The sequence below is a fragment of the Dromiciops gliroides genome, chromosome 2, assembly GCF_019393635.1.
Source record: "Dromiciops gliroides isolate mDroGli1 chromosome 2, mDroGli1.pri, whole genome shotgun sequence".
Classification (NCBI taxonomy): Eukaryota; Metazoa; Chordata; class Mammalia; order Microbiotheria; family Microbiotheriidae; genus Dromiciops; species Dromiciops gliroides.
The window spans coordinates 153,646,319-153,673,440 of NC_057862.1; the positions used below are offsets into that span (position 1 = coordinate 153,646,319).

Here is a 27,122-nt window from a genome sequence, read left to right on the forward strand (position 1 = left end):
TTCTCTATTTACCACCAGTTTTCTCATTTAAGCAGCATTTCACATCATGGTACAGTCCCAAGATTGCAAATTATTTCCCACTGTTCCATTTGAGTTGTCCCTTTCTTGATGACATACAGAAAGAACATTAATCTTATCAGGAGAACCTTCATTTCAGTTCATAGAACGATTTGCTTTGATAGAGGTTTCCCATAGATTGTTAATCATTTGTTCAGTTTTTACTTGTCATGGTCCCAGAGGGTTGGCAGTCCTGACTTTTCCCCTGGATTCTGGGATCCATTTTACAGGGCACTGTTACACTGGAGTCAGACTATAAATGCTTTTGTATTGAGGGAGGTCTCTGTATGTAATATAGGTTGAGGTATGCAAGGTCCAGAGGAATCTATTAAGGCATCTGGATAGGTACTATGGGTCTGGAAGTGATGAATTCAGGAGATCAGAAAGAAGAGCAAAATCAGTGGTGACCCAAAAGACAAAGCTCTCTTCCCAGGGCAGAAGTTATTTACTTTTAACTGGATTTCATATTTCTTGTTTAATTCAATACTTGACACAGAGAAGGTGCTTAATCAAGAATCCTTTCTTTCCTCCTTCCCTCTCTCCCTTCTTTCCTTCCCCCTCCTTCCCTCTCTCCTCTCCCTCCTCCCTCCCTCCTTTCCTTCCTTCCTTCCTTCCAGCTCTGAGTCCAAAAGTGTTCCTTGTAACCAGAAATGAAACCTGCATCTAATTAGGGCGGGAGCAAAGGTAGTTGGATTCTTGGGACCTTCTCCCAGGTTCCTAGTCCTCTTTCCATTGACAAACCAGAAGTTTTCCTTTGGTTCCCCAGAACTATGAATGCTGACGATGATGCTAAGTGGCTGAAGTGGGTGTCACATCAGTTTGAAGCCATTGCTGGAGAAGATCGGGAGATTGACCTGCAAGAGTTCAAGACAGCATTGAAAGTGAAAGAGGCAAGTGCCTACGTATAAACCCAAGGTAGAACTTACATTCACCCAGAGAAATGTATAATAAATAATAAAATAAAATAAAATAAAATAAAAGCAATAAAGATCCTTAAGAACTTGAGGGATTGTATCTGGTTCACTGCTTCCAAGAAAGCTGAGAGCCCCACCATTTAGAATCTGGTGATCTTTTTTCCTTTATGAAAAGCTCCCCTTTAGGGCAGATAGATGGGCAGTGGAAAGAGTTCTAGACTTGAGTTAGGGAAAGACCTGGGGTTAAATTTGCATCAAGGACACTAAGCCGTGTGACCCTGGGCAATCACCTTACCTCTGTCTCCCTCAGTTTCCTCAACTGTAAAATGGGGATAATAGTTGCACCTATCATCCATGGTGGTTGTGAGGATCAACTAAGAAAGTAATCATAGGGGGGCAGCTAGGTGGCACAGTGGATAAAGTTCCGCCCTGTGATCAGGAGGACCTGAGTTCAAATCCAGCCTCAGACACTTGACACTTACTAGCTGTTTGACCCTGGGCAAGTCACTTAACCCCCCATTGCCCCACAAAAAAAAAAGTCATTATACAGCACTTAGCACAGTATAGGGCACATAGTAAGCATTATATAAATGTTGTTATTATTGTTATCATTATCATTATTATTAGGTAGGAGCAGTAATGATATTCTCCTTACTTCACCTGAAAGTGTCAGGAATAGCTTGATCCTGACCTGATATATTCACCTATAGCTTTTTAGTTTAGACCACCACTAGCCGTGTTTCAGGTCTTTTCAATTCTCTTTTTCAGTATTTTTGTTCAGCTTTCTCTTCCACCCATTCAGATTGCCCTAAGCACTTCCCACATGAATTCTCTGGTTTTATCTGGCCTGATTCCTTGCTGGTTCAAGTGTCACATAGAAAGAGTTTCTCCACAGCAGTGTGGTTGCTGTCACTCATCTACTACTTCTCTTCAGGCTACCAGATTATCAGCAAGACCCAGCAGAAGAGGTGATTGTGTGATCAGTTCAAGTCAGTCCTACTGGCTTTCCATGTATATTATTTGATGTGCAATTGTTGCAACTAGAAGGTATTAGAGAAATTAGACTTTATCATGGGAGAATCCCTAGCAACCACAGGGATCTAGGAAGGACCTTTCAAGTGAAAGGTCCTTTCATGTGAGTTACGTGCAGATATGCTGAAGTAGTTCTCATCCTGCTACTGAAAATTTGAGCATGAGAATTTATTCCTCCTAAATCAGCAAAACAAATCAGGGCTTAATTAATTGTTTATAATGTGTTTCTGAGGCTCCTGCTGTCTGTTTTCCTTGAAATCTATACCTGGGGAAGTGAACATTCTCTCATACAGGGATCTAAACTGAATTGAATTGAATGGATGTGAACCCAGAAAGCCTGGCCAGCTGTCAGCAGGCTATCTCACCCCTGCTTATTTCCCTTATAGAAGGTAGGCATACCCAATGAAAAGGAAGAAAATAAAATTCAGTGCTGTCTGGCTTTGTGGATGTCACGGTTTGTTTCCTGAAGGGTTACCATACAGAACAGAGTCAAAGCTTATTGTCTGTAGTTCCAGAACTAGGGCTAAAAATAGAAACTACAGGGGGATAAATTGCTTGTTCTGAGAATTTCCTAATAATTTTAGTTATCTCCTATAGAAGTTAACTTCCCATTGAGGGGAAGCATTCATTGATAGAAGAATTCAGGCAGATTTTGACAATGGTCCAGGGGATTCTCGAATCAGTTCAGAGGAGTAGATATTAGGAATTTTGGCTGATGGAGTACTGGCCTTGGAATCAGAGAAGTTCTGAGTTCAAATCTAACTTCAGATATTTGCTAGCTACATAGGAAGTCATGCTTCAGTTTATTCATCAATAAAATTGAGATAATAATAACACCTATCTTCCAGGGTCATTATGTGGATAAAATGAGATAATATTTGTAAAAGGCTTTGCAAACCTTAGCTTTAATTAAAATGAGATGATGATGATGGTGGTGGTGATCTGTGAGGTTACAGCTCTAACACTCTGTCATTCCCACAGTCCTTCTTTGCAGAGAGGTTTTTTGCCTTGTTTGACTCTGATGGAAGTGGCACTATCACCCTACAAGAGCTTCTGGGGGCTCTGAATCTACTCATTCATGGGAATGCAATGGACAAACTCAAATTCCTCTTCCAGGTGTATGATGTGGATGGTAAGGGGCTGGCCACAGGGTAGATCTGATGACTACATCAGAATGATGGGTTATTTCACGGTAGAGCAGGAAGGGTGGGGTATTTTTCTCTCCCAAGCTTTTTGTGGTTGAATCATTTTCAGTTTGTGTCCAACTCTCATGACCCCATTTGGGGTTTTCTCTGGCAAAGATTCTGAGGGTTTGCCATTCTTTCTCTAGCTCATTTACAGATGAGGAAACTGAGGCAAAGAGGGTCAAGTGACTTGCCCAGGGTCACCCAGCTAGGAAGTGTCTGAGGCTAGATGTGAACTCAGGAAAATGAGTCTTCCTGACTCCAGGCCAGGCTCTATCCACTTTCTCTCCTAGCTCCCAAGGTTACTTCCACTATAAGCTCAGTCTTTGGAGAATAAATACTTTTGTCTTTTGGTAAAAGAATGTGGGGCAGCTGGATGGCGCAGTGGATAGGGCACGGGCCCTGGAGTCAGAAGACTGGACAATTTGTACCTGAGTTACGAATCTGGGCCTGGGGACATTGACACTTCTAGCTGTGTGACCCTGGGCAAGTCACTTGACCCCAATTGCCCATCTAAAAAAAAAAAAAAAAAAAAAAAAAAAAAGGATGTTAGGCAAGAGGGAGCTGGTTGGAGAGTTCTGGGGACTTGGGGGATTCTATTTTCTGTGCCCTAATGCTTTTCCTCTGAGATTATCTTGAATGTACCTAGTTGTTTGCATGTTGCCACTCCCTGTAAAAGTGCACAAGAATCATATCTTTGCTTTTGTTTGTATTCCCAGCATCTGACAAATAGGAAGAGTTTCATAAATACTTGTTGACTGACTTACTGACAGTTACCTATTCTGCTTATCCATGATAAGCCCTGTGCTCTAAATGGGGGACCCTAAGTAGCCACCAGGCACTTAAAGAGCATTCATCAATGTGGATAGGAAAGGGAGCTAAGGGTAGGAGGACAGAGACCCTTCAAACAAGTTTACTCTACTTCAAGATAGGGAATCTGGTCGAAATGGATCAGGTCCACCCAGACCCCCAGGTGGAAATGGGATCACAAAACTAGTAATAGGGTTCTTATCTGGGTTGAACAGGACCACACATTGTGGGGAGAGAGTGAGGAGCCTGAACCTGGAGCCTAGGGCTGATTTATTCTACTGGGAAGTAGGAGGGGGAGAAAAGGGGAAATTACTGGGAATTGGCAGCTAGTTGATATTCAAACTCTCCCTTGGCAGGGAAAAGGGTTTTGAGCTGTTCCTGCTGGTCTTACTCTTTCTGGGTCATTCGGAGGTTTTGAGCTTCTCAGGGGCTTTGCTCAGTGGAGTGGAGAGGCTAATGGGGCCATTACGGAAACCACTGAGCAAAGCCCCTGAGAAGCTAATGGGAGCAAAGTCCAGCAACCATCTGCAGGTAGCAACCATTGGGCTATAAAAAGAGTAAGAATTCTTATTAACTAATGCTAATCCAAACCTCTATCTGCCTCAATTTCCTCAACTGTAAAGTGGGAATACTAATAGTAGCTATCTCCCAGAACTGCTTAGAGCATCAAATGAGATAATACTTACAAAACATATAGTGCACTTAATAAAGGTTCCCTTTGTACTCTTGTTCCCCTTTCCCTATAATTCCTGCTACCTCTGTGATTGTTTCAGTAAGTGCTTTCTGTTTGAAATTATCCATCTACTGGCTTGGCCTGGGAGAATCATGGAAAAGTAGACTCAGAACTATAATGTGAATAGACAGAAGGCCCTAAAAGAATTATGATTCTGGGGGGGCAGCTAGATGGCACAGTGGATAAAGCACCAGCCCTGGAGTCAGGAGGACCTGAGTTCAAATCTGGCCTCAGACACTTGACACTTACTAGCTGTGTGACCCTGGGCAAGTCACTTAACCCTCATTGCCCTGCAAAAACAAAACAAAACAAAACAAAACCACCCAAAAAACCAAAAAGGAATTATGAGTCCGGCTTTAATTTTCAGGGGGCCTGTTTGAAGGGGGTGGTCCAGATTGTATATGGGTGGTAAGTAGCCTTTGCCCCATCATTACCTACATTCTATCTTACTAGTCATACTTGTTAAACCCATCCACACACTCCATCCACCCAGTAAACTAGGTGAGAGCTGTGAGCAACCATAGTCATTCATTTTCCTTTTAGAACAACATCATCTAAGAGGCTGTGGGAATTTACATTGTGGGGAGCTTCCAAGTGTGAAGGGTTTTGAAACAGGCAGTACCTTGGGCACTCACTATCTACGTGACCATGGCCAAATCCATTATCTCATCTGTGAAGTTACAGTGTTGGGCTTGATGGACTCTTAAGGTCCCCCTAGTTCTAAATCGCTGTTTCTATGGTGTCAAGAGTGACTGCTCCTCCCCATGACAAGTCCTGCTTCTTTCCTCCCTCCTCCCCCCGCAGGGAGTGGGTCCATTGATCCGGACGAGCTCCGCACAGTGCTGCAGTCTTGCCTGAAGGAGAGTGCCATCTCCCTGCCAGATGAGAAGCTGGATGACCTCACCCTGGCCCTTTTTGAATCAGCCGACAAAGACCAAAGTGGCTCCATCACCTTTGAGGAGCTCCGGGACGAATTAGACAACTTTCCTGAGGTCATGGAAAACTTAACCATCAGGTACTATTGCCTTGCTTGGAGCACACACATCCATCTCAGACCAACTCTCCCTCCCCAAGTGCCCTCACCTCAGGCTGAATGTGATGCTAACATATCACTCACAGCCTGAATGTCATCATGTTACCATTTCTCTTTGGCCCTCTGTGTATACTGTGCTCTGTTTATGCACTCTGTTCATCTTAGACCAATTCATCAAGATTGGCCTTATTGGGTACTTACCATGTGCCAAGGACTATGCTAGGTACTGGGATACAGATAACAGAAGTCAGAAAGCCTCTTCCCTTCACGCAGCTTACACTCTACTAAATGGGGACACAACAAGCAAATATGGGATATATGCTATATAAATACATAGTGACTAGGAGTGGGGAAAGAGTACTAAGAACTGAGACTAAAGGTCTCTTGAAGGAGATACTTATCTAGGAACTTAGTCTAAGTGCTAAGTGTAGGGGAGGCTAATGGGATCTTTATAGAAGACCAGCAATTAATTGGAACCAAGTCTAGCACTCTTTAGAAGGCCCGAGCCACATATATGCATATATATATATATATATATATATATAGTCAGAATTCTTACTATCTAATGCTAATCTTAACCTCTATCTGACTCAGTTTCCCCAACTGTAAAATGGGACGAATAATTGCAGCTCCCTCCCAGGATTTTTGTGGGAATCAAATAAAATAATATTTGTAAAGCACTTAGGATAGTGCCTGGCACACAGTAGGTACTTAATAAGTGTTTATTGATTGATTGATTAAGCTCCTTCACAGCATGTACATTGTACTTTAGATAGCTGTTGGACTATCTGGCCAAATGCAATCAGGTTCATATTAAGGCTTTCTGACAATGGTGATGATCATGATCTGTTCTCATTGGATTATCTTCCTTGGTGTTTGCTAGATCAGCCCATTCATGGGTTTGTAAACTTTGTATATTATCTGCCCCATCATTTACTAATCTTACAAATGAGAGATATTGTATCTTCTCCAATTTGTGGGTTATCTGTTATGCAGACACAGTGGGTAATGAGACTGTAATCAAGAAGACCTGAGTTCAAATCCCACTTCAGAAACTTACTGGCTGTGTGACCATAGGCAACTTACTTCACCTCTATTTGCCTCAGTTTCCTCAACTGTAAAATTGGGATAATAATAGCATCTATCTCCCAGGCTTGCCATGAGGGTCAAATGAAATAATATGTGTAAAGTTCTTGGCACACAGTAGGATTGAATAAATGTTTCCTTCCTTTGTTCCTTAATTTTTTCCCTTCCATGTAGATGATACATTGTATAGTTTATCCATTTTGTTGTTTGTTCACTTTTATTATTATTCATGGCATACCAAGGTTTTCTTTCTCTTTTTCTCTTATTCCCTGAATTCACTCATCAGCCTTTTCCCCATAACCAGGTGCCCTCTCCAATGAACAGAAACCACTTTTCCTTTTCACAGTGCAGCCAATTGGCTGAAGCCTCCATCCTCCAAGAAAACGTCACAGATGCCCCGCCACCTTACCTCAGCATACTGGCATAACAACAGTGGCAAGCTGGCCATTCTGGCAGCCTACATCGGGCTCAACATTCTGCTCTTCACCCTGGCAGCCTTGAAGCACCAGTCCTTTGGAGCCAGTATCATGGTGGCCAAAGGCTGTGGCCAATGTCTGAACTTCAACTGCAGTTTCATTGTGGTGAGGACTAGATGGAATTTCCTTCTGGAGGTCATGGGAAAGTAGTTGGATGGGAAGGAATGGAGAGGAAAGAAAGGGGAAGGTCTCAGATGTAGCCTTAGCACCCCAGGATTGCTCAGCTGCCTGAGCTGAGGTCTTTTCCTTAGTTTGGAGAAATATACAGTCATTTACTCAAGGATGAAGAGGTGGGGATGGTAGAGACTTAAGAAAAGATGGGGGAATGCCCCCCCAAATATAGATAATTTTTAATTATCTGTGATTACTGGAGACAGCAAATTAAGTTTTCAAAAAATTCTGACTTTAATTTGGTCAGTAGTCTCACCTCCTCTTTCCAAGCATGTCTTTTATTTATTTATTTGTTTGTTTGTTTGTTTGTTTGTTTGTTTTTGGTGAGGCAATTGGGGTTAAGTGTCTTGCCTAGGGTCACACAGCTAGTAATTGTTAAGTGTCTGAGGCCGGATTTGAACTCAGGTCCTCCTGAATCCAGGACTGGTGCTCTATCCACTGCACCACCTAGCTGCCCCCTTTTATTTATTTTGAAAGATTTCCTTGGTTATTATTATGAATTTAACATGTATCAACACACATTATTTCCTTATGCAATACACAGAAAAAGAAGATTGTATATGACACCATGAACCTGAATTATATTAATTTTTTTAAAGCATATTTTAAATTTAACTTGGTAGTTCCATCACTGTCCTATTCTGAACTTCTTTCTATTCTTTTCTCTGCATTTCTTTCTGTTTTTTCTTTTCTTCTTTTTTATCATTATTACTATTCACCCACTCCCTAGAATTTGTCGTTGTTGTTGTTATTAATGTTCAATTATTTCAGTCATGTCTGACTCTTTGTGATCCCATTTGGGGTTTCCCTGGCAAAGATACTGGAGCGATTTGCCTTATCCTTCTCCAGCTCATTTTACAGATGAGGAAACTGAGGCAAACAGGGCTGAATGATTTGCCCAGGGTCACATAGTGTCTGAGGCCAGACTTGAACTAAGAAAGATGTCTTCATAACTCCAGGCTTGGTCTTCTATCCACTATTCCACTTAGCTACCAACCCCACCTAGGATTTCCCCCCTTCACACACACACACTCACACTCACACACACACACTCACACCCTCCCTTATAACAAATAAGTGTAGTCGACAAAACAAATTAACACATCTACCACAACTGAGAATGTATGCTTCATTTTGGATCTCTACCTTCTTTCTGCCAAGACAGCCTTCATTTGGGAAGGTGAGATGAAATCAGGGGGTAACAATTTAGGAAAAATCCAGGCTTCAGACATTGGAAAATGGGTCTAGGCCTGTTTCCAGCTCTGCTACTTACTACCAGGATGACTTTGGGGAAGTCTCAGGGAATCAGTGTTCTCATCTGCAAAAGAAGGGGTTAGACTGGTGGCTTCTGGGGTTCCTTACAGCTCTAGATCCATGATTATACATGTGCATATTTGCAAGTTGCTTGGTAACATGAATTTCCAAAATTCATATATCTCCTGAGTAAAATTTGGGCAGGTGGAGAAGAGCCTTGGAAGGCATCCCAAGAAAGCAGGATGGCATGAGCAATGGCCCAACTTGTCAGGCAGCAGTAAACTTAGCTAGAATAGAGATTTCATGTTGGAGAATAATGGGGCAGGAGCTGGTGGGGGGGTATGTTTGGGAAGGGCGAGTGAGGTCACACCACCCGCATAGGATGAAGAAGAGCCAAGGAATTTTAAATGCCAGGCAGTCATTTGGGTTTTATCTTATAGATTCCGGGGACTCCGTGTCAGTCCCTGAGCAGGGGATGGAAGTGACAAAAACAGTACTGTCAGAACCTGGCTGGCCTAGGAGGATGGAGTAAGGCTATTTCCAGGGAGCAGTGCAAAGGGAACAGAGAGAGGCACAGGTGTGAAGACATTACTGCTTCTTTTTCTCCCCCCACTCTCACCCCATGGCCTTCCTAGGTGCTGATGCTGCGGCGTTGTCTCACCTGGCTAAGGGCCACGTGGGTGGCCCGAATTTTCCCATTGGACCAGAATGTCGAGTTCCACCAGCTCATTGGTTATGTGGTAGTTGGATTTACACTTGTACACACTGCTGCCCATGTGGTCAACTTCGGTAAGTTTCTGCTCCTAAGACCTCACCTTCCCAAGTAAGACCACCTGGCATCTCATCATTCTCGCAGGCCCCCCCCCCATCCACTTCATTCTAATCATGTCATTCTTCCACTAAGTAAGTTCCAGTGGCTCCCTATTACCTCTAAGTGCAAATGCAAAGTACTCTTTTTTGACATTGAAAACCTCCTCTGACCTGCTTCAAATCTCTTTTTCCAATCTTATTACACATTATCCCATTATATCTACTCTACAATCCATTTGAACCAGCCTTATTACTGTTTCCTGTATACAAGGTGACCCCAAAAGTCATGAAGGGGATTCTATACTTAATAACTCCTTTATTTTTTGTTTTTAATTTACAATCCCATAGCATCATATACAGTATATATAGGAAATGGATTCATATTATGTGTGAAAAATAAAATCTTATAAATGGTAAAAAATAAAGAAAAATATTTTTTGACAAGTTATTATTATTATTATTTGGTGAGGCAATTGAGGTTAAGTGACTTGCCCAGGGTCACACAGCTATTACGTGTTAAGTGTCTGAGGCTGGATTTGAACTCAGGTCCTCCTGAATCCAGGGCTGGTGCTTTATCCACTGCACCACCTAGCTGTCCCAAAAGTCATGATGTTGTTTTTGTTTTTGTTTTTAATAGAATTTTATTTTCCAAAATATATGTAAAAACAAAATTTTAACATCAATTTTTTAAAAACTTTGTGTTCCAACTTCTCTTCCCCCCTCCATTTCCACCCCCCACCCACAAGAACTCAAGCAATTCAAACTAAGTTATGCATGAGTAGTCATGGAAAAATCCCCATACTAGCTAGTTGTGAGAGAAAACAGTCAAAAAACCCAAAACTTCAGATTAAGGAATTGTTGAAGAGGAAATGAAAAAAAAAATTTTAATGTGTTTCCATCTGTTTCCAGATAATATCAGTTCTTTCTCTGCAGATGGGCTGAAATCTTCATAAGTCTTTCAGGGTTATATTGGATCATTGCCTTGCTGAAAAAGTCATGATGTTTTAATAACTTGTCAAGGGGGCAGCTAGGTGATGCAGTGGATAGATAGAGCACCAGCCCTGGATTCAGGGGGACCTCAGTTCAAATCCGGCCTCAGACACTTGACATTTACTAGTCGTATGACCCTGGGCAAGTCACTTAACCCTCATTGCCTTGCCAAAAAACCCCAAAAACCATCATGATTTTTGGCTCAGCCTGTACAACATTCCATTTCCTTTCTGCATTCCTGTGCATTGGGTTTCCAGCCTCCCCTCTGCCTTTCAGAATCCCTAGTTTTTTCAAGTGTACCTCCTCCACGAAGCTTTTACTGATCCTCTACCCCTGTTATAAGGGCCATCCCTTCCAAACACCTTGTATATATTCTGTAGAGGCCTAAATATATACGTGTAAAATCCCTGATGGTAGGAACCATTTCAATTGTTATTGCATCCCCAGCACTAGGTATTAAATAGATACTTGCTGATCAAGTGATTGATCACAGGCATTGAGTTTATTGACAATTTTGTTCCCCATACTAACAAAGGAGAACAAAGACTGACATAACTCCAAATAACAGACAATCAGAAGAGGTAGGAGTATCATAAACTGTCCTTTATCTAGTAAGGTTGAAGAATGCAGGGATTCTATTTGATTTGATGTTCTAACTAAGAGTCTATAGCTGGGGCTTGCAACCCTTTGTGCAATGGTATTTCAAACTGTCATTTCCTTACTCCCTTGTGAGGGGTCCCTCCTTTGGGATGAAGAAGAAGGAATTTTCTGCATTTCTGTTATTGTTTTTGGACATGCTGACAGAACTCCTTGGCAGCACAGTATAGTCTCTGTGAAGACGTTGACATTGGCTTGGGTATTTACAGAGGAGGAAGGGCTATCTCCAGTTGCTTACAGAGATCTCATTCAGGGTGGCCCAACCACCTTGACTGGCCTAATGGGGAAGAAGTCACAAAACTATGACTTAGGTCACGTAAAACCAGGAGGATTATTTTGAAGGAACAGGAGAGTAATTAGCCTCAGGAGAGAGGGGTGCATTGGGGCTGTTTTCAAGAATCTGGATGCTTATTATGTGGAAGAAGCCTTAATATATTTCTATTTGGCCCCAGGGCATAACTAGGAGCAGTAGGTTGGTATGACATGGAGGTAGATTATGTATAGGTGTTGAAGGAGGAAGAAGAGGAGGAGGAAGAGAAGGAAAAAGGAAAAGGAAAAAAGGAGAAGGAGAAGAAGAAAAGAAGAAAAAGAAGAAAAGAAGGAGAAGAAGGAGGAGAAGGAGGAGAAGAAGGAGAAGGAGAAGAAGGAGAAGGAGGAGAAGAAGGAGAAGAAGGAGAAGGAGAAGGAGAAGGAGAAGGAGAAGGAGAAGGAGAAGGAGAAGGAGAAGGAGAAGGAGAAGGAGAAGGAGAAGGAGAAGGAGAAGAAGAAACTTTCTAATAGTCAAAGCTACCACAAAACGAAAAGGCCTTTCTCAGTGTGAGGTGAATTCTCCATCACTGGAGGTCTTCAATCAAAGCTCAAGGACCACTAACCAGGGGTGTTCCTATTCAGTTGTAGGACAAGCTGGATGGCTTCTGGAGTCCTTTCCAAATCTAAGATTCCATGATTCTGAGTCTGTTTTTGATGCCATCTGCCTCCCTTCCCTTTTTAGTGTTTTTCCTCCTGCTTTCAGTTCCCATTTCCTCCCCAGTGATGAGTGCCCCTCTGCTGCCAAAATCTACTCAGTCAAGAGGTCATCTGATAAAATATTCATACCAAGGTGCTAATGACTTTGTGTGTTCCCCTCCAATGGGAAGGGGAAGAGAACAATTTTTAAAAAGGAGTCTAGATATTACAAGACAATGTCAAACCCTAAGGTGGTACAATGAAAAGAGTGGTAATTCTAGAGGCAGATAATCCAGGTTCAAATCTGGTCTCAGACACTTGCTACTTGTTTGAACTGCATAGTTCTCTTCTTTAAAAATATTTATTTATTTATTTCATTAAATATTTCCCAATTATACATAAATATATTTTTCACTTTTTAATATTTTTAGTTCCAAATTCTCTCCATTCCTCCCTCCCCTCCCCCATTCCCTTAAAGGGCAAGCAATAGGATATTGGTTATACTTGAGAAGTCATGCAAAATATATTTCCATATTAGCCATGTTGCAAAAGAAAATGCACACACATCCCAACACCACCAATGACAAGAAAAATTAAGAAAGTTTTAAAATCCTGCTTCAATTTTCTCTCAAAGTTTATCGTTCTATCTCTGGAGGTGAATAGCATTTTTTGTCACGAATTCTTTGGGATTGTCTTGGATCATTGCTTTGATCAGAATAGTTGTCTTTCACAGTTGATTATCTTTACAATATTGCTGTTTACTGTACAATGTTCTCCTGGTTCTGCTCACTTCACTTTGCATCAGTTCATATAAGTCTTTCCAGGTTTTTCTGAAATCATCCTGTTCATCATTTCTTATTGCATGACAGTACTCCATCACAATCATATACCACATCTTGTCCAGCCATTCCCCCAAATTGATGGGCATATCCTCAAATTCCAATTCTTTCTAATGCAAAAAGAGCTGCTTTATATATTTTTGTGCATATTTGTCCTTTCCCTTTTTCTTTGATCTCTTTGGGATACAAACCTAGTAGTGGTATTCCTGGGTCAAAGGGTATGCACAATTTTATAGCCCTTTGGACACAGTTCCAAATTGTTCTCCAGAATGGTTGGATCAGTTCAAACTCCACCAACAGTCATTAGTTGAACTTGGTAGTTCTTACCCTTCCTGGGCCTCAGTCTCTTCATTGGTAAAATGAAGAAGTTGGACTAAATGATCTTTAAAGTCCCTTGTATTTCTACACGTGTGATCCTCTGATTAAGGGTGGAATTTCAGGCATTAAGGAGAAAGAGGTATCTTTGTGCTGAGGGAGCATGTCCTTTGGTCACACCACTGAGGTAGTGACATCTTTTGCCTATAGTTAAAGCTGTCTCACCATCTACAGAACATTAAGAACCATAGACAATCAGAAAGCCAAAAAGAACATGTGTCCTACACATATAATGATATTTACCATGAGGATTTGCCAACCCTTTCTGCAAGTTTCTCCTGCTTCTTCCAGCTCTAATAACATGAGCTGTGTATAATTACATCTAGGGTATAGATTTCTAATAAATTAATCATCGGTTTGAAGGCCTGTATTACTTAGAAGATTAGTCCTGTTCATAGTAACTATACTGAGGCTCCAACGTGAGCAGTAATATTTTAACAATCTATTCCCATTGCACTCATATGCAGGAACACCAGCTCTGGGCTATGGTGAAGGGAGGATGGACCTAAGCTCTGCCTTCCCCAATTTTTAGGGATATTCTAGGGATTCTTATGCCAAAACTAAACATTTTGGTGGATGTTGTGCAACAGACCAGTGGCCAAATGTCCTATTGTCCAAACAGTCCTGCAGATGAAAGTTAGTGTGTGGTTTTCATTCTTTTTTTGACCTTCAATTTCCTTTTAATTCTATTTTATGGATATGTTTTGCTTTTATACTACCTTAACTCCAAATATCTTTGTCCTATTCCCTTTCCCCTATCCAGTGAGCTTTTCCTTGTAACAAAGAAGAAAAAAGGAAGAAAAAAACCATTTTTTAACAAAGTTTAAAAGTATTTTTTATTGCAGATAATGCATATACATTATTAGTAGAACTGGTTTCTTTCCCCAACTCTAAGATGATATAAAATACCTGATCTTATAATGATATTAACAAAAACTCCAAATGTTTTCATGTAACTATTTTTTTCAGTACCAGATGATTTCATTTGGCTATATTTTCTATTTTAACCCATGCTTCTTCTCGTTCCTTCAGTTTTAGCTTCTCTTTAATTTTCTCTGCTTTAAATTGTTGCATGAGGTAATCAAATAGTTTTCGGTTCATCTCCACGAAGAAAACCCCCCAAATTATCCAACTCATTAGCCAAGTCTCACAAATTTTACAATGTCCACACCTGTAGTATCCTCTGCAAAGAAGGGAGAGAGGTACATTTTCTCAGCCCTTCCCTGGGACCACATTTATGTGGTCATTATAATTATCCAATTTATTTGTTGGTTATTATTCTTTCCATTTACATTTGTAGCCATTGTATACATTCATTGATAACAGGATCTTGGATTTGGAGCTGAAGAGGACATTAGAGGCCATTTAGTCCAGTTCCCTTATTTTACAGATGAGGAAACTGAGACCCAGAGAGGTTAAATTACTTGTCTGAGGTCATAGAGGTGTCAGAGGTAGGATTCGAGCCCTAGTCCTGGGACTCCAAATTGTTCTTTCCACTATATCAAAGGCTCTTAAGATTTTTGTGTGCATGTGTTGTGGGCCCCTTGGGCAGTCTGGTGACTCCTCAAAATAATGTTCTTAATTAACTAAAGGAAATGCTAAATTTGTTAATCAGTCAGTCAAGAAATATTTGTTAAGTGCCAACTATGTGCCAGGCACTGTGCTAAGCACTGGGAATTTAAAAAAAGAGAGACAAAAGATGATATCCCTGTCCTCAAAGACTTTACAATCTAATGGGGGGAGATAACAAGCAAACAAATATTTACAAATAAGCAATATATATGATAAATAGGAAACAATTAACAGAAGGAAGGTAGAAAATTAAGAGGGTTGGGAAAGGCTTTAGAAGAAGGATTTTTTAAAAAATTGTGAACCCTTCAAGGTAATTTAATATACTACTTATAATATTCTTTTAAAAAAATAATAAACATTTTTATTTAAAGTTTTGAGTTCCAAATTCTATCCCTCCTTCCCTTTCTCCCTTCCTCCTTCCTTGAGGTGGTAAGCAATCAGATATAGGTTATACATTTGCAATTATGTAAAACATTACCATATTAGTCATTTTGTATAAGAAAATTTGAACAAAAGAAAAAAATCAAAGAAAGTGAAAAATAGCATGTTTCAGTCTGTGTTCGATAAATATCAGTTCTTTCTTTGGTGGTGGATAGTATACTTCATTATTAGTCCTTTGGGATTGTCTTGAATTATTGTATTGATGAGAAAATTTAAGTCATTCACTGTTTTTCATTGAACAATATTGCTGTCATTGTGCACAATGTTCTCCTGGTTCTGCTCATGTCATTATACATTAGTTCATACAAGTCTTTCCAGGCCTTAGAAGAAGGATTTATTTATTCATTCATTCATCCATCCATCCATCCATCTATCTGTCTGTCTATCTATCTATCTATCTACCTATCATATATATATGTATATATATATATTCATTCATCCATTTATTTGTTTATTTAGAATTTAATTTTGCCTTAATTACATGTAAAATCAATGTTTAACATCCATTTTTAAACTTTGTGGTCCAAATTCTCTTCCTTCCTCCCTCCCCACCCCCCACTTTTAAGAAAGCAAGCAATTCAATATAAGTTATACATGTGTAGTCATGCAAAACATTTCCATATTAGTCAGGTTTTGAAAGAAAACAGACAAAAAACCTCAAGAAAAATAAAGTAAAAAAATATGCTTTAATCTATATTCAGACACTATCAGTTTTTTCTCTGGGGATGGATAACATTATTCATCATAAGTCCTTCAGAGTTGTCTTGGATCATTGTATTGCTGAGAATAGGTAAGTCATTTACAGCTAATCATCTTATAATGTTGCCGTTACTTTTTACACAGTACATTTCACTTTGTATCAGCTCATGTAAATCCAGGTTTTCTGAGAGCATACTGCTCATCATTTCTTATGGCACAATAGTGTTCCATCATAATCACATACCACAATTTGTTCAGCCATTCCCCAATTGATGGGCATCCCCTCAATTTCGAATTCTTTGCCACCAGGAAAGAGATGTTATGAGTATGTTTTGTACATATAGGTCCAAAAGAAGGAATTTTTGTTGGAATTTAAATGAATGCAGGTGGGGGAAGGGAGTGGGAAGAGCATTCCAGGCATGGGGTACAGACAGAGAAAATGTTCAGAGACTAGAGATGAAGTGTCTTCTTCGTAGAACAGACAGGAGACCAGTGTCACTGGATCACAGAGTATGTGTTGGGGACTAATGGTATAAGAAGACTGGAAAGATAGGAGGGGGCTAGGTTATAAAGGGCTTTGAACGTCAAACGGATTTTATGTTTGATCTTGAAAGAGATAGGAAGAGTTTATTGAGTTAGTGAGTGACATGATCAGACCTGCACTTTGGTAGTTGAATAAAGGATGGGAAGAGATTTGAAGCAGGTTAGTGGGAAAAAAAAAATGTAATCCCCCCAACTCCCATCCAAGGTTATAGAGCCCTTGAAATCTATCCAAGGACTCCAGGCTCAGAACCCTTGAAAATGTGAAGTGTTTTCCTGGTTCTCCCTTACCTTATTTGGTAACAATTCATATTAGCCTTCCTGTGTGTCTCTTAATGTGTCTCATTTGTCAATTCTTATGGTGCACTAATATTCCATTACATCCACATGCCCCAATTTGTTTGGCCATTCTCTCATTGAGAGGCACTTTTTCTTTTTCCAGTCCTTTGCTACCACAAAAAAGTTGCTGTTATGAAAACAATGGAGTATTATGGCATGTTCTTGTCTTTGACTCCTTTTGAATACATGCTTAGCAGGGGTTGGAGATTTTAAGCATGTTTGTATTTTAGCCTAATTTGAAATAGCTTTCTGGAGTGATGAGGCTAATTCTCAGCCCCATTAACAAGCATTATAACATTATATCAGGCTAATATTCAAAAGCAGGAAGGACAGTTGCTCATAGCCACTTGTTCCTCTTTGCCAGAGTTGCTGCCTTCTGCATTATGATTATTTACTGTACTATTTTCCCCTCCAGCTCCCCTCAAGAGCAAGGTTTGTAGGCAGGGCCTGTAAAAAGTTAAGCAAGACCAGAGTTCCTAACAATCAGTGCTTTTTAAAAGTGAAATGGGCTGCCCTGCCTACAACCTTGCCCTCATTAATGATCTTCAAGCAGAGGCGGAACTCGATGAGCATGATATAATAGGGATTACTTTTGAGTACCGGTTGGATTCCATCAAGCTATCAATGAATGAAGACTCATTAAGTGCCTACTATAAGGAAGACACTGTGCTAGGCACTGGAGATACAAAGATAACAATAGCACAACAACCATCCTTACCCTAAAGCAGCTTACGTTTTTATAGAAGGAGTCAGCATGTATGATAGAATTACGGACAAAATAAATGCAGACAAAATCATCTAGATTATATTCAGTTCTGAAAAATCACAGTTTCCATGTCCTTCATAGGATATGAAATCAGGACAGAAGTGAATAGCAAATCAACAGATGATGATTACAGCCCACATTTCAAGTGAGCATGCTTTCACTCCTCCTTTTTGCCACAGTAGTTCAAGGGCAACTAGATGGCACAGTGGATAGAGTGTCAGTCCTGGAGTCAGGAAGATTCATCTTCCTGAGTTCCAATCTAGCTACGTGACCCTGGGCAAGTCACTTAACCCTGTTTACCTCAGTTTCCTCATCTGTCAAATAAGTTAGGAAATGGCAGACCACTCTATCATGTCTGCCAAGAAAACCCCAAATGGGGTCATGAAGAGTCAGACATGAAAGAAAAATGACTGAGCAACAAAAATACTCATAGTTCTGATAGCAAAGGCTTGGACAAAGTCTCTTTGTAGCAAGGGTTGGAGGATTGAAAACTTCAACAAATATGCCATCTGTTTGTTCAGGTTGGATCTTTTTGGCTTGCCATGGCCAGGATGTCTCCTCTTCCTGTCCTACTGTCTTCCAGATCACTCAGTGGCTGGCTAGATGGCTAAAATCCTCACTGTGACTAGACTCTACTACTGCAGACTCCATCCCTTGTGGCTGTCCTCCTTTAAAGAAGCTTCTTTCTCCTCCCAAGCAACAGCTATGCCATCAGCATCCAGCCTTATGGAAAATAGAATTCTTACTCTCCTCCAAGGAATACTTGTACTCTGGTATTCCTATATCCTGAGAAATGTAGTCCTTTTGCTCTTGGATATTACAGTTACATATAGAAAAGGAACCTGAGGCTCAATAGATTATTCAACTTGCTCATGGTCACATAGTTATTAAGTACCAGAGGTAAGATATGACCTTGTGCAGAAGCAATCATAGGATGAAGGGTACTGGTTAGTAGAGGTTGACAGTCTCAAACTGAACAACAGACAACATTCAACCAGCATGCCTATGATGTGTCCAACTCTATTCTAGGTGCTGTGAGGGAAAGAAAAGAGAGCCATGCTATTTGCCTTTGGGGTGTTAGCATTCTAGTTGTGGAGATGGTGCTAACATGTGTGGAACAATTAGAATGTGGAAAAACGCTGCATAATGAGGTGCTAAATGAAATATGACTAAATGGAAAGACATTTAAGTGCTTACTATGTATCAAGTACTTTACTAAGAACTCAAGATACAAAAAAGAAAATTGAGATAATCATTGCTACCAAAGAGGACACATTCTAATTAGAAGAGATAACACAAAAAAGGAATGCTTGTGGGTACGTTTGATTCATGAAAAGTGGAAAAGTCAAGTAGTACTTAGAAAGGTTAAATTGCGGAGCAGATGGCAAGCAAGGCCCAAAGGATCTTGGAGACAAATGGTTGTTCCACTACAAAAAGAATAGTGAGTTTAAGAGTGTTCTAGGATATTTCCAGGACAAGTAGGGATCTAGAGATCAGTCTTCAGTTGCCAGTGGGCTTCCTGTACCTAGTGGGAACTGGGAAAGGGGTAAATGAGGGTTGTCTGGAGAAAGAAAAAGTCTGTGGCTCCCTTCAGTGGCAGCAGGTATTACTGGTCCCTATTCTTGTCACCCATTGGTGGAATGGGGGCCATGGAGGGAAACAAAATGACATTTTCAAGATACCCTTTTAAATATCTAAGGCAAGCCAAAATATAGGATACTAATTAATTGTGATTTTGAAGAACTTGTCTTCTTCAGGTTTCCATTTCCTCACTGTAGGATTCAAAAGCACACACAAATGGCAGGCAGGAGGGGGCCCTGAATATGCCTGAATAATTATTTTTTCCTACTTAATAGTATTTTACTTTTTCCCAGTTGCACATAGTTTTCAACATTCATTTTTGTAAGATTTTGAGTTCCAAATTTTTCTCCCTCTCTCCCTTCCCTTTCCCCTCCCCAAGACAGCAAGGAATCTGATATAGGTTCTATATGACAATCATGTTAAACATATTTCCACATTAGTCATGTTGTAAAAGAAGAATCAGAACAAAAGGGAAAAACAATGAGAAAGAAAAAGGAAAAAAGGGAAAATAGAATGCCTCCATATGCATTCAGACTCCATAGTTCTTTCTCTGGATGTGGAGAACATTTTCCATCACAGGTCATTTAGAATTGTCTTGGATCATTGTATTCCTGAGAAGAGCTAAGTCTGTCACAGTTGATCACACAATGTTGCTGTTACTGTGTACAATACTCTCCTGGTTCTGCTCACTTCACTCAGCATCAGTTCATGTAAATAAGTGTTCCCAGGTTTCTCTGACATTTGCCTGCTTATCATTTCTTACAGCACAATAGTATTCCATTACATTCATATACCACAACTTGTTCTGCTATTCCCCAACTGATGGGCATCCCCTTAATTTCCAATTCTTTTCCACCACACAAAGAATAGCTATAAATATTTTTGTACATGTGGGTCCTTTTCCCTTTCTATGATCTCTTTGAAATAAAGACATAGTAGTGGTATTGCTGAGTCAAAAGGTATGCACAGTTTTATAGCCCTTTGGGCATAGTTCCAAATTGCTCTCCAGAATGGCTGGAGTTCACAACTCCACCAATAATGAATTAGTGTTCCAACTTTCCCACATCTTCTCCAGCATTTATCATTTTCCTTTTTTATCATATTAACCATTTTAATAGGTGTACGGTGGTTCTCAGAGTAGTTTTAATTTGCATTTCTCTAATCAATAGTGATTTAGAATGTTTTTCATATGATTTTAGATAGCTTTAATTTCCTTATCTGAAAACTGCCTGTTCATATCCTTTGACCATTTATCAATTGGAGAGTGAATTGTATTCTTATAAATTTGATTCATTTCTCTTTATATTTGAGAAATGAGGCCTTTATCAGAAACACTAACTGTAAAAAATGTTTCCCATCTTTCTGCTTTCCTTCTAATCTTGGTTGCTTTGGTTTTGTTTGTGTAAAAACTTTTAAATAATCAAAACAATCTATTTTGCATTTTATAATATTTGCTATATCTTGTTTGGTTACAAATTCTTCCCATCTCCATAATCTTGAAATATAGACTATTCCTTCCTCTCCACATTTGCCTATGGTATCACCCTTTATGTCTAAATCACGTGCCCATTTTGACCTTATTTTGGTATACAGCATGAGATGTTGGTCTATGCCAATTTTCTACACTATTTTTCCCAGCAGTTTTTGTCAAATAGTGGAAGCTGGAATCTTTGGGTTTATCAAACAGAATATTACCATAGTCATTTACTACTATGTCTTGTGTACCTAACCTATTCCACTGATCCACCACTCTTTTTCTTAGCCAGTACCAAGTAGTTTTGATGATTGATGCTTTATAATATAGTTTTTGTTTGTTTGTTTGTTTGTTTGTTTTTTAGTGAGGCAGTTGGGGTTAAGTGACTTGCCTAGGGTCACACAGCTAGTAAGTGTTAAGTGTCTGAGGCCGGATTTGAACTCAGGGACTCCTGACTCCAGGGCCAGTGCTCTATCCACTGCGCCACCTAGCTGCCCCCCCCTTTTTTTTTTTGTTTTTAGTGTATAATATAGTTTTAAATCTGGTTCACCTAGGCCACCTTCCTTTGTAATTTTTTTCATTAATTTCCTTGATATTCTTGACCTTTTGTTCTTCCAGATAAATTTTGTTATTATTTTTTCTAGCTCTATAAAATATTTTTTCATAGTTTGGTATGACACTGAATAAGCAAATTAATTTAGGTAGAATTGTCATTTTTATTATATTAACTTTGCCTACCCATGAGCAATTGAGGTTTTTTGCAATTATTTAGATCTGATTTTATTTGTGTGAAAAGTCTTTTGTAATTGTGTTCATATAGTTTCTGGGTTTGTCTTTGCAGATAGACTCCCAAATATTTTATATTGTCTACAATTATTTTAAATGTAATTTCTCTCTCAATCTCTTACTGCTAGACTTTGTTAGTAATATATAGAAATTCTGATGATTTATGTGGGTTTATTTTATATACTGCAACTTTGCTCAAGTTGTTAATTGTTTCAAGTAGTTTTTTAGTTGCTTCTCTAGAATTCTCTAAGTATACCATCATATCATCTGCAAAGAGTGATAGTTTTGTTTCCTCCTTGCCTATTCTAATCCCTTCAATTTCTTTTTTCTTCTCATTGTTGAAACTGATATTTCTAGTACAGTATTGAAAAATAGTGGTGATAATGTACATCCTTGTTTCACCCCTGATCTTATTGGGAATGCTTCTAGCTTATCCCCATTACATATAATGCTAATGGTTTTAGGTAGATACTGCTTATCATTTTAAGGAAAACTCCATTTATTCCTGTGCTCTCTAGTGTTTTTAAAGGAATGGGTGCTGTATTTTTGTCAAAAGCCTTTTCTGCATCTATTGAGATAATCATATGATTTCTGTTAGTCTTGTTATTGATGTGGTTAATTATGTTTATAGTTTTCCTAATATTGAAGCAGACCCATATTCCTGGTATAAATCCCACCCAGTCATAGTGTATGATCCTGGTGATAAATGAATGTAATCTCTTTGCTAATATTTTACTTAAATTTTTTGCATCAATATTCATTAGGGAAATTGGTCTATAATTTTCTTTCTGTGTTTTGGCTCTTCCTGTTTTAGGTATCAGTACCACATTTATGTCATAAAAGGAATTTGGTAGAACTCCTTCTTTGCCTATTTTCCCAAATACTTTATATAGTATTGGAATTCATTGTTCTTTAAATATTTGCTAAAATTCACTTTTTTTGTTGTTTTTTTTGCTTTTTGTTTGTTTGGTTTTTTGTGGGGCAGTGAGGGTTAGGTGACTTGCCCAGGGTCACAAAGCTAGTAAGTGTTAAGTGTCTGTGGCTGGATTTGAACTCAGGTCCTCTTGAATCCAGGGCAGGTGCTTTATTCACTGTGCCACCTAGCTGCTCTCAGTAGAATTCACTTGTAAATCCATCTGGCCCTGGAGATTTTTTTCTTAGGAAGTTCATTGATGGCTTGTTCAATTAATTTTTCTAAAACGGGGTTACTGAATGATTCTTTTTTTGGGGGGGCAGGGCAATGAGGGTTAAGTGACTTGCCCAGGGTCACACAGCTAATAAATGTCAAGTGTTTGAGGCTGGATTTGAACTCAGGTCCTCCTGAATCCAGAGCCGGTGCTTTATCCACTGCACCACCTAGCTGCCCCTGAATGATTCTTTTTTTTTTTTAGTGAGGCAATTGGGGTTAAGTGACTTGCCCAGGGTCACACAGCTAGTAAGTGTTAAGTGTCTGAGGCCGGATTTGTACTCAAGTACTCCTGAATCCAGGGCTGGTGTTCTATCTACCTGGATGATTCTTAATGGAAAAAATTGAACAAACATGTCTGCTATGTGCATAGCTCTGAGTTGGATACTATTAGAGAGAGAAGAAAGACACATTCTAGACTAGAAGATCTCCACAGTCCCTTTCCAACACTAGTGTTTTATGAGTGAGAATCTAAATGCTGAGTAGGAGGAAGAAAGTTCAATGTGGTTTAGAAAACTGATGAGTCTATTGGTGGCTGCTGGCCCCTGGACTCCACAATAAACTACCATAAGATTTTGGCTTTGATCTACTGTCCATAGTTATTCTAGGTACCCAGAGGGGTGATCTGTCTGTCTTTTTCCCCCATTTCAGGATTTTAAAAAAATTGTTATTTTTTTGTTTAGTGCGCCTGACTCAATTGGAAGACAGCCCCTTCCAGTTCTGGGAATATCTCCTCACCACCCGGCCTGGCATTGGCTGGGTCCATGGCACAGCTTCCCTCACAGGCATTGTTCTGCAGTTTCTCATATTCATCATGCTGGTATGCTCCTGCTCCTTTGTCCGGAGGAGTGGGCACTTTGAGGTATGATATCCCTCTATATCTAGTTTCCCATCCACCCAGGATCTACCCTCCCAGGCCCATATCTGGAGCTATGTGTTCCCCCTAACCCCCACCATTCCATTCCACATCCTTTATTGTAGTTATCTCCCTTTTGTTCTTAGCCAGGGTTGGATCCCAGTGAACAAAAGTCTCATGAGTGTGTTTACGTGTTATTTATATGCACTACTTTGTACAGCACTACTTTCTTTTTTTTTTTTTTTTAGTGAGGCAGTTGGGGTTAAGTGACTTGCCCAGGGTCACACAGCTAGTAAGTGTTAAGTGTCTGAGGCCAGATTTGAACTCAGGTACTCCTGACTCCAGGGCCCCAGTGCTCTATCCACTGTGCCACCTAGCTGCCCCCAGCACTATTTTCATATTCAAGTCAAAATGCTTGGCTTTGGGTAGATCCTCAATTTTCTTAGCCTCTCATATCCACTAAATATCATTGCCTGGTCCTTTCTACCTATGTTGGACAGTAAAAGCAAAACAAAAAGAAAAACCCTTGCAGAGCCCAAGAAGGAAAGGAAGGATAATATGGGGCTTTTAAAAAAAATTCTCTGGTTACTTCCAGGTCAAGACTCCCTTCTCTAGTCAGCCAGCACCATCCCCAGGAGGCCAGATAGCAGATAGGAACCAAATGTTTCCACTTTACTGAAAAGGGCAGATAGGGTAGGGTCCCCTAGAGGGCTTGAGCCTTCTGGTCGTGAAGAGCCTCACCCTCCTCGAGGTAACAATTCAGAGCAGCACCATCTCCTTTGCCACTCCTTTGACTGAAATTATTGTTCCTAGGGAATGAATAGCACTCCTGGCCATGGCTGTCCTGATTCTGGCAAACCCAACAGCAAAAAGAAGTCATTGGCACTGAATAGCTATGCCAAGACTCTGCTCTCCATGCCTGACCAAATCTTCCCCAAACCCCATAGTGCAACACAGGGCAGTTCCTTCCTGAATTTGAAGCCACCTCCAGCCAGTCTCCCTGTCTGTGTTCCTGCAGGTATTCTACTGGACCCACCTCTCCTACATCTCTATCTGGGTGCTGCTCATTATACATGGGCCCAACTTTTGGAAGTGGCTGCTGGTCCCTGGTCTCTTGTTCTTCCTGGAGAAAGTTGTAGGGCTGGTGTTGTCACGCATGGCATCCCTATGCATTGTGGAAGTCAGCCTCCTCTCCTCTAAGGTAGGTTGATCCTCCTCTGCTTTCACCCTGTAAGAAATAATGAGCTTTTTGTCAATGCCCAAAGGCCCCAACCAGAGGAGATTGACTTAGATTGATTGAATTAAGTGAGACTGAGAGTGATTGACTTTGCTGATTAACCCACTTAAATCTAATTAAATTGAAACCACACCTGGCTGGCCCTCAAGAGGGTATCGTTCTCAGAAGCTGAGGACTTTGAACTCAAGTCCAGTGAACTAATGGATTTGGGTGACACTAACCAATCAGCTTGAAGCAATGAAGGAGGGCCTCTTCCAGGAGAGGCAGGAAGTGCTGTTGCCTCTCTCAGTTTGGTTCCAAACAGGCTGTTGGTGGGGGAAGTGGAGGATGCTAGATTAGATAGGTCTTTTCCTGGCTTTCTGACCCAGGTGTTCTCTTTTTCACTAATGAATGCTTAATGCCAAACTTGGAGTTAAAGCTTCTAATTTAGAAGTAAACCTAGCTATTTTCCCCTACAATTGGGACAGGAATAAGGTGACTACACATTAGATTTTACTCATCACAACCCCTTAGAGAAGTGTACCATCACCATCATAAAGATTTTTTTTTTGGTGAGGCAATTGGGGTTAAGTGACTTGCCCAGGGTCACACAGCTAATAAGTGTTAAGTGTCTGAGGCCAAATTTGAATTCAGGTCCTCCTGAATCCGGGACTGGTGCTCTATCCACTGTGCCACCTAGCTGCCCCCACCATAAAGATTTAAGGGAACACCAACCATTCTGGAGAGCAATTTGGAATTATGCCCAAAGGGTGATAAAGCTGTGCATACCCTTTGACCCAGCAATACCACTTTTGGGTCTTTTTCCCAAAGAGATCATGGAAGGGGGAAAGGGACCCACATGTACAAAAATATTTATAGCTGCTCTTTACATGGTGGCAAAGAATTGGAAGTTGAGGGGGGTGCCCATCAATTGGGGAATGGCTGAACAAGTTGTGGTATATGAATACAATGGAATACTATTGTGCTATAAGAAATGATGAGCAGGAGGAGTTCAGAGAAACCTGGAGGGTCTTGCGTGGGCTGATGATGAGTGAGATGAGCAGAACTAGAAGAACATTGTACACAGTAACATCAACATTGAGTGTTGATCTACTGTGATGGACTATATTCTTCTCACCAATGCAATGGCACAGAAGAGTTCCAGGGAACTCGTGATGGAAGAGGATCTCCAAATCCAGGAAAAAAAAAAAAAGAACTGCGGAGAATAGATGCTAAATGAACCATACTATTTATTTTGTTTTTGATGCTGTTGTTTTTTTTTTCTATTTTGAGGTTTTCCATCATTGCTCTGATTTTTTTTCTCTTATAACATGACTAATGCAGAAATAGGATTAATGTTATTATGTGTGTATATATATATAACCTATATCAGATTACCTGCTGTCTAGGGGAGGGGGGAAGGAGGGGAGGGAGGGAGAAAAATCTGAAATTGTAAAGCTTGTATAAACAAAGGTTGAGAACTATATTTACATGTAATGGAAAAAAATAAAATACTTTATTAATTTAAAAAAAAGACTTAAGGGAACAGAAGTTGGAAGAGAAAAGTTCAAGTGGGTTGGACTCAATGACCTCTAGGGTCTGTTCCAGCCCTAAATCTATGATCTAATGATTCTATGAATAAGAGAAAGATGTCAGTTATTACATAATTGTTTTTGCTTGTAAGTCACAGGCTATAAATGATATAGGAGTTCTCATAAAACTAAAGCTCACATTTATCGACCTCTATTGAGTTTGTGAAGTTTGTTATGTACATGATCACATCTGATCCTCAACATAACCTGATGAGGCAGATGTTATTATTAGCCCCATTTTATAGATGAAGAAACCGAGGCTCTGAGAGTTCAGAGACTTGCCCAAGGTTGCATAGCTAGAAAGTGTCTGAGGGCACACAGTAGGCACATAATGTATACTTGTTGACTAACCAAGGCAGGCTTTGAATCCAAGTTTTCCTGATGCCAGATACAACACTCTCTGCTTCACTGGGCTCTTCTATCTAAGAAAGGAGAGGTCAGTGCAGGCTACAGTAGTTAGGGTAGGCTTCATGAAAGAAGTATATGTTTAAAAAGGTAGAGGAGGGGCAGCTAGGTGGTGCAGTGGATAAAGCACTGGCCCTGGATTCAGGAGCACCTGAGTTCAAATCTGGCCTCAGACACTTGACACTTACTAGCTGTGTGACCCTGGACAAGTCACTTAACTTAATTGCCCTGCCCCCCCCCCAAAAGGTAGTGGAATAGTTTCAAATCTTTCCTGAAAAGAAGTGAGATGGTGTCCTTCCTCAC

The 27,122-nt window shown here is 40.1% G+C and overlaps 1 protein-coding gene across 1 annotated transcript in view; it reads left to right on the forward strand.

Moving 5' to 3' along the window:
• Positions 1-827: 827 nt before the first annotated feature.
• The window catches only part of NOX5 (NADPH oxidase 5), a 40,561-nt gene continuing 14,266 nt past the window's right edge, over positions 828-27,122 (forward strand). The window contains exons 1-7 of the mRNA XM_043988195.1: positions 828-947; positions 2,985-3,135; positions 5,535-5,745; positions 7,196-7,430; positions 9,386-9,539; positions 23,434-23,612; positions 24,625-24,807. Coding sequence (XP_043844130.1) covers positions 828-947; positions 2,985-3,135; positions 5,535-5,745; positions 7,196-7,430; positions 9,386-9,539; positions 23,434-23,612; positions 24,625-24,807 — 1,233 coding nt within the window. The remainder of the gene's footprint in view (positions 948-2,984; positions 3,136-5,534; positions 5,746-7,195; positions 7,431-9,385; positions 9,540-23,433; positions 23,613-24,624; positions 24,808-27,122) is intronic.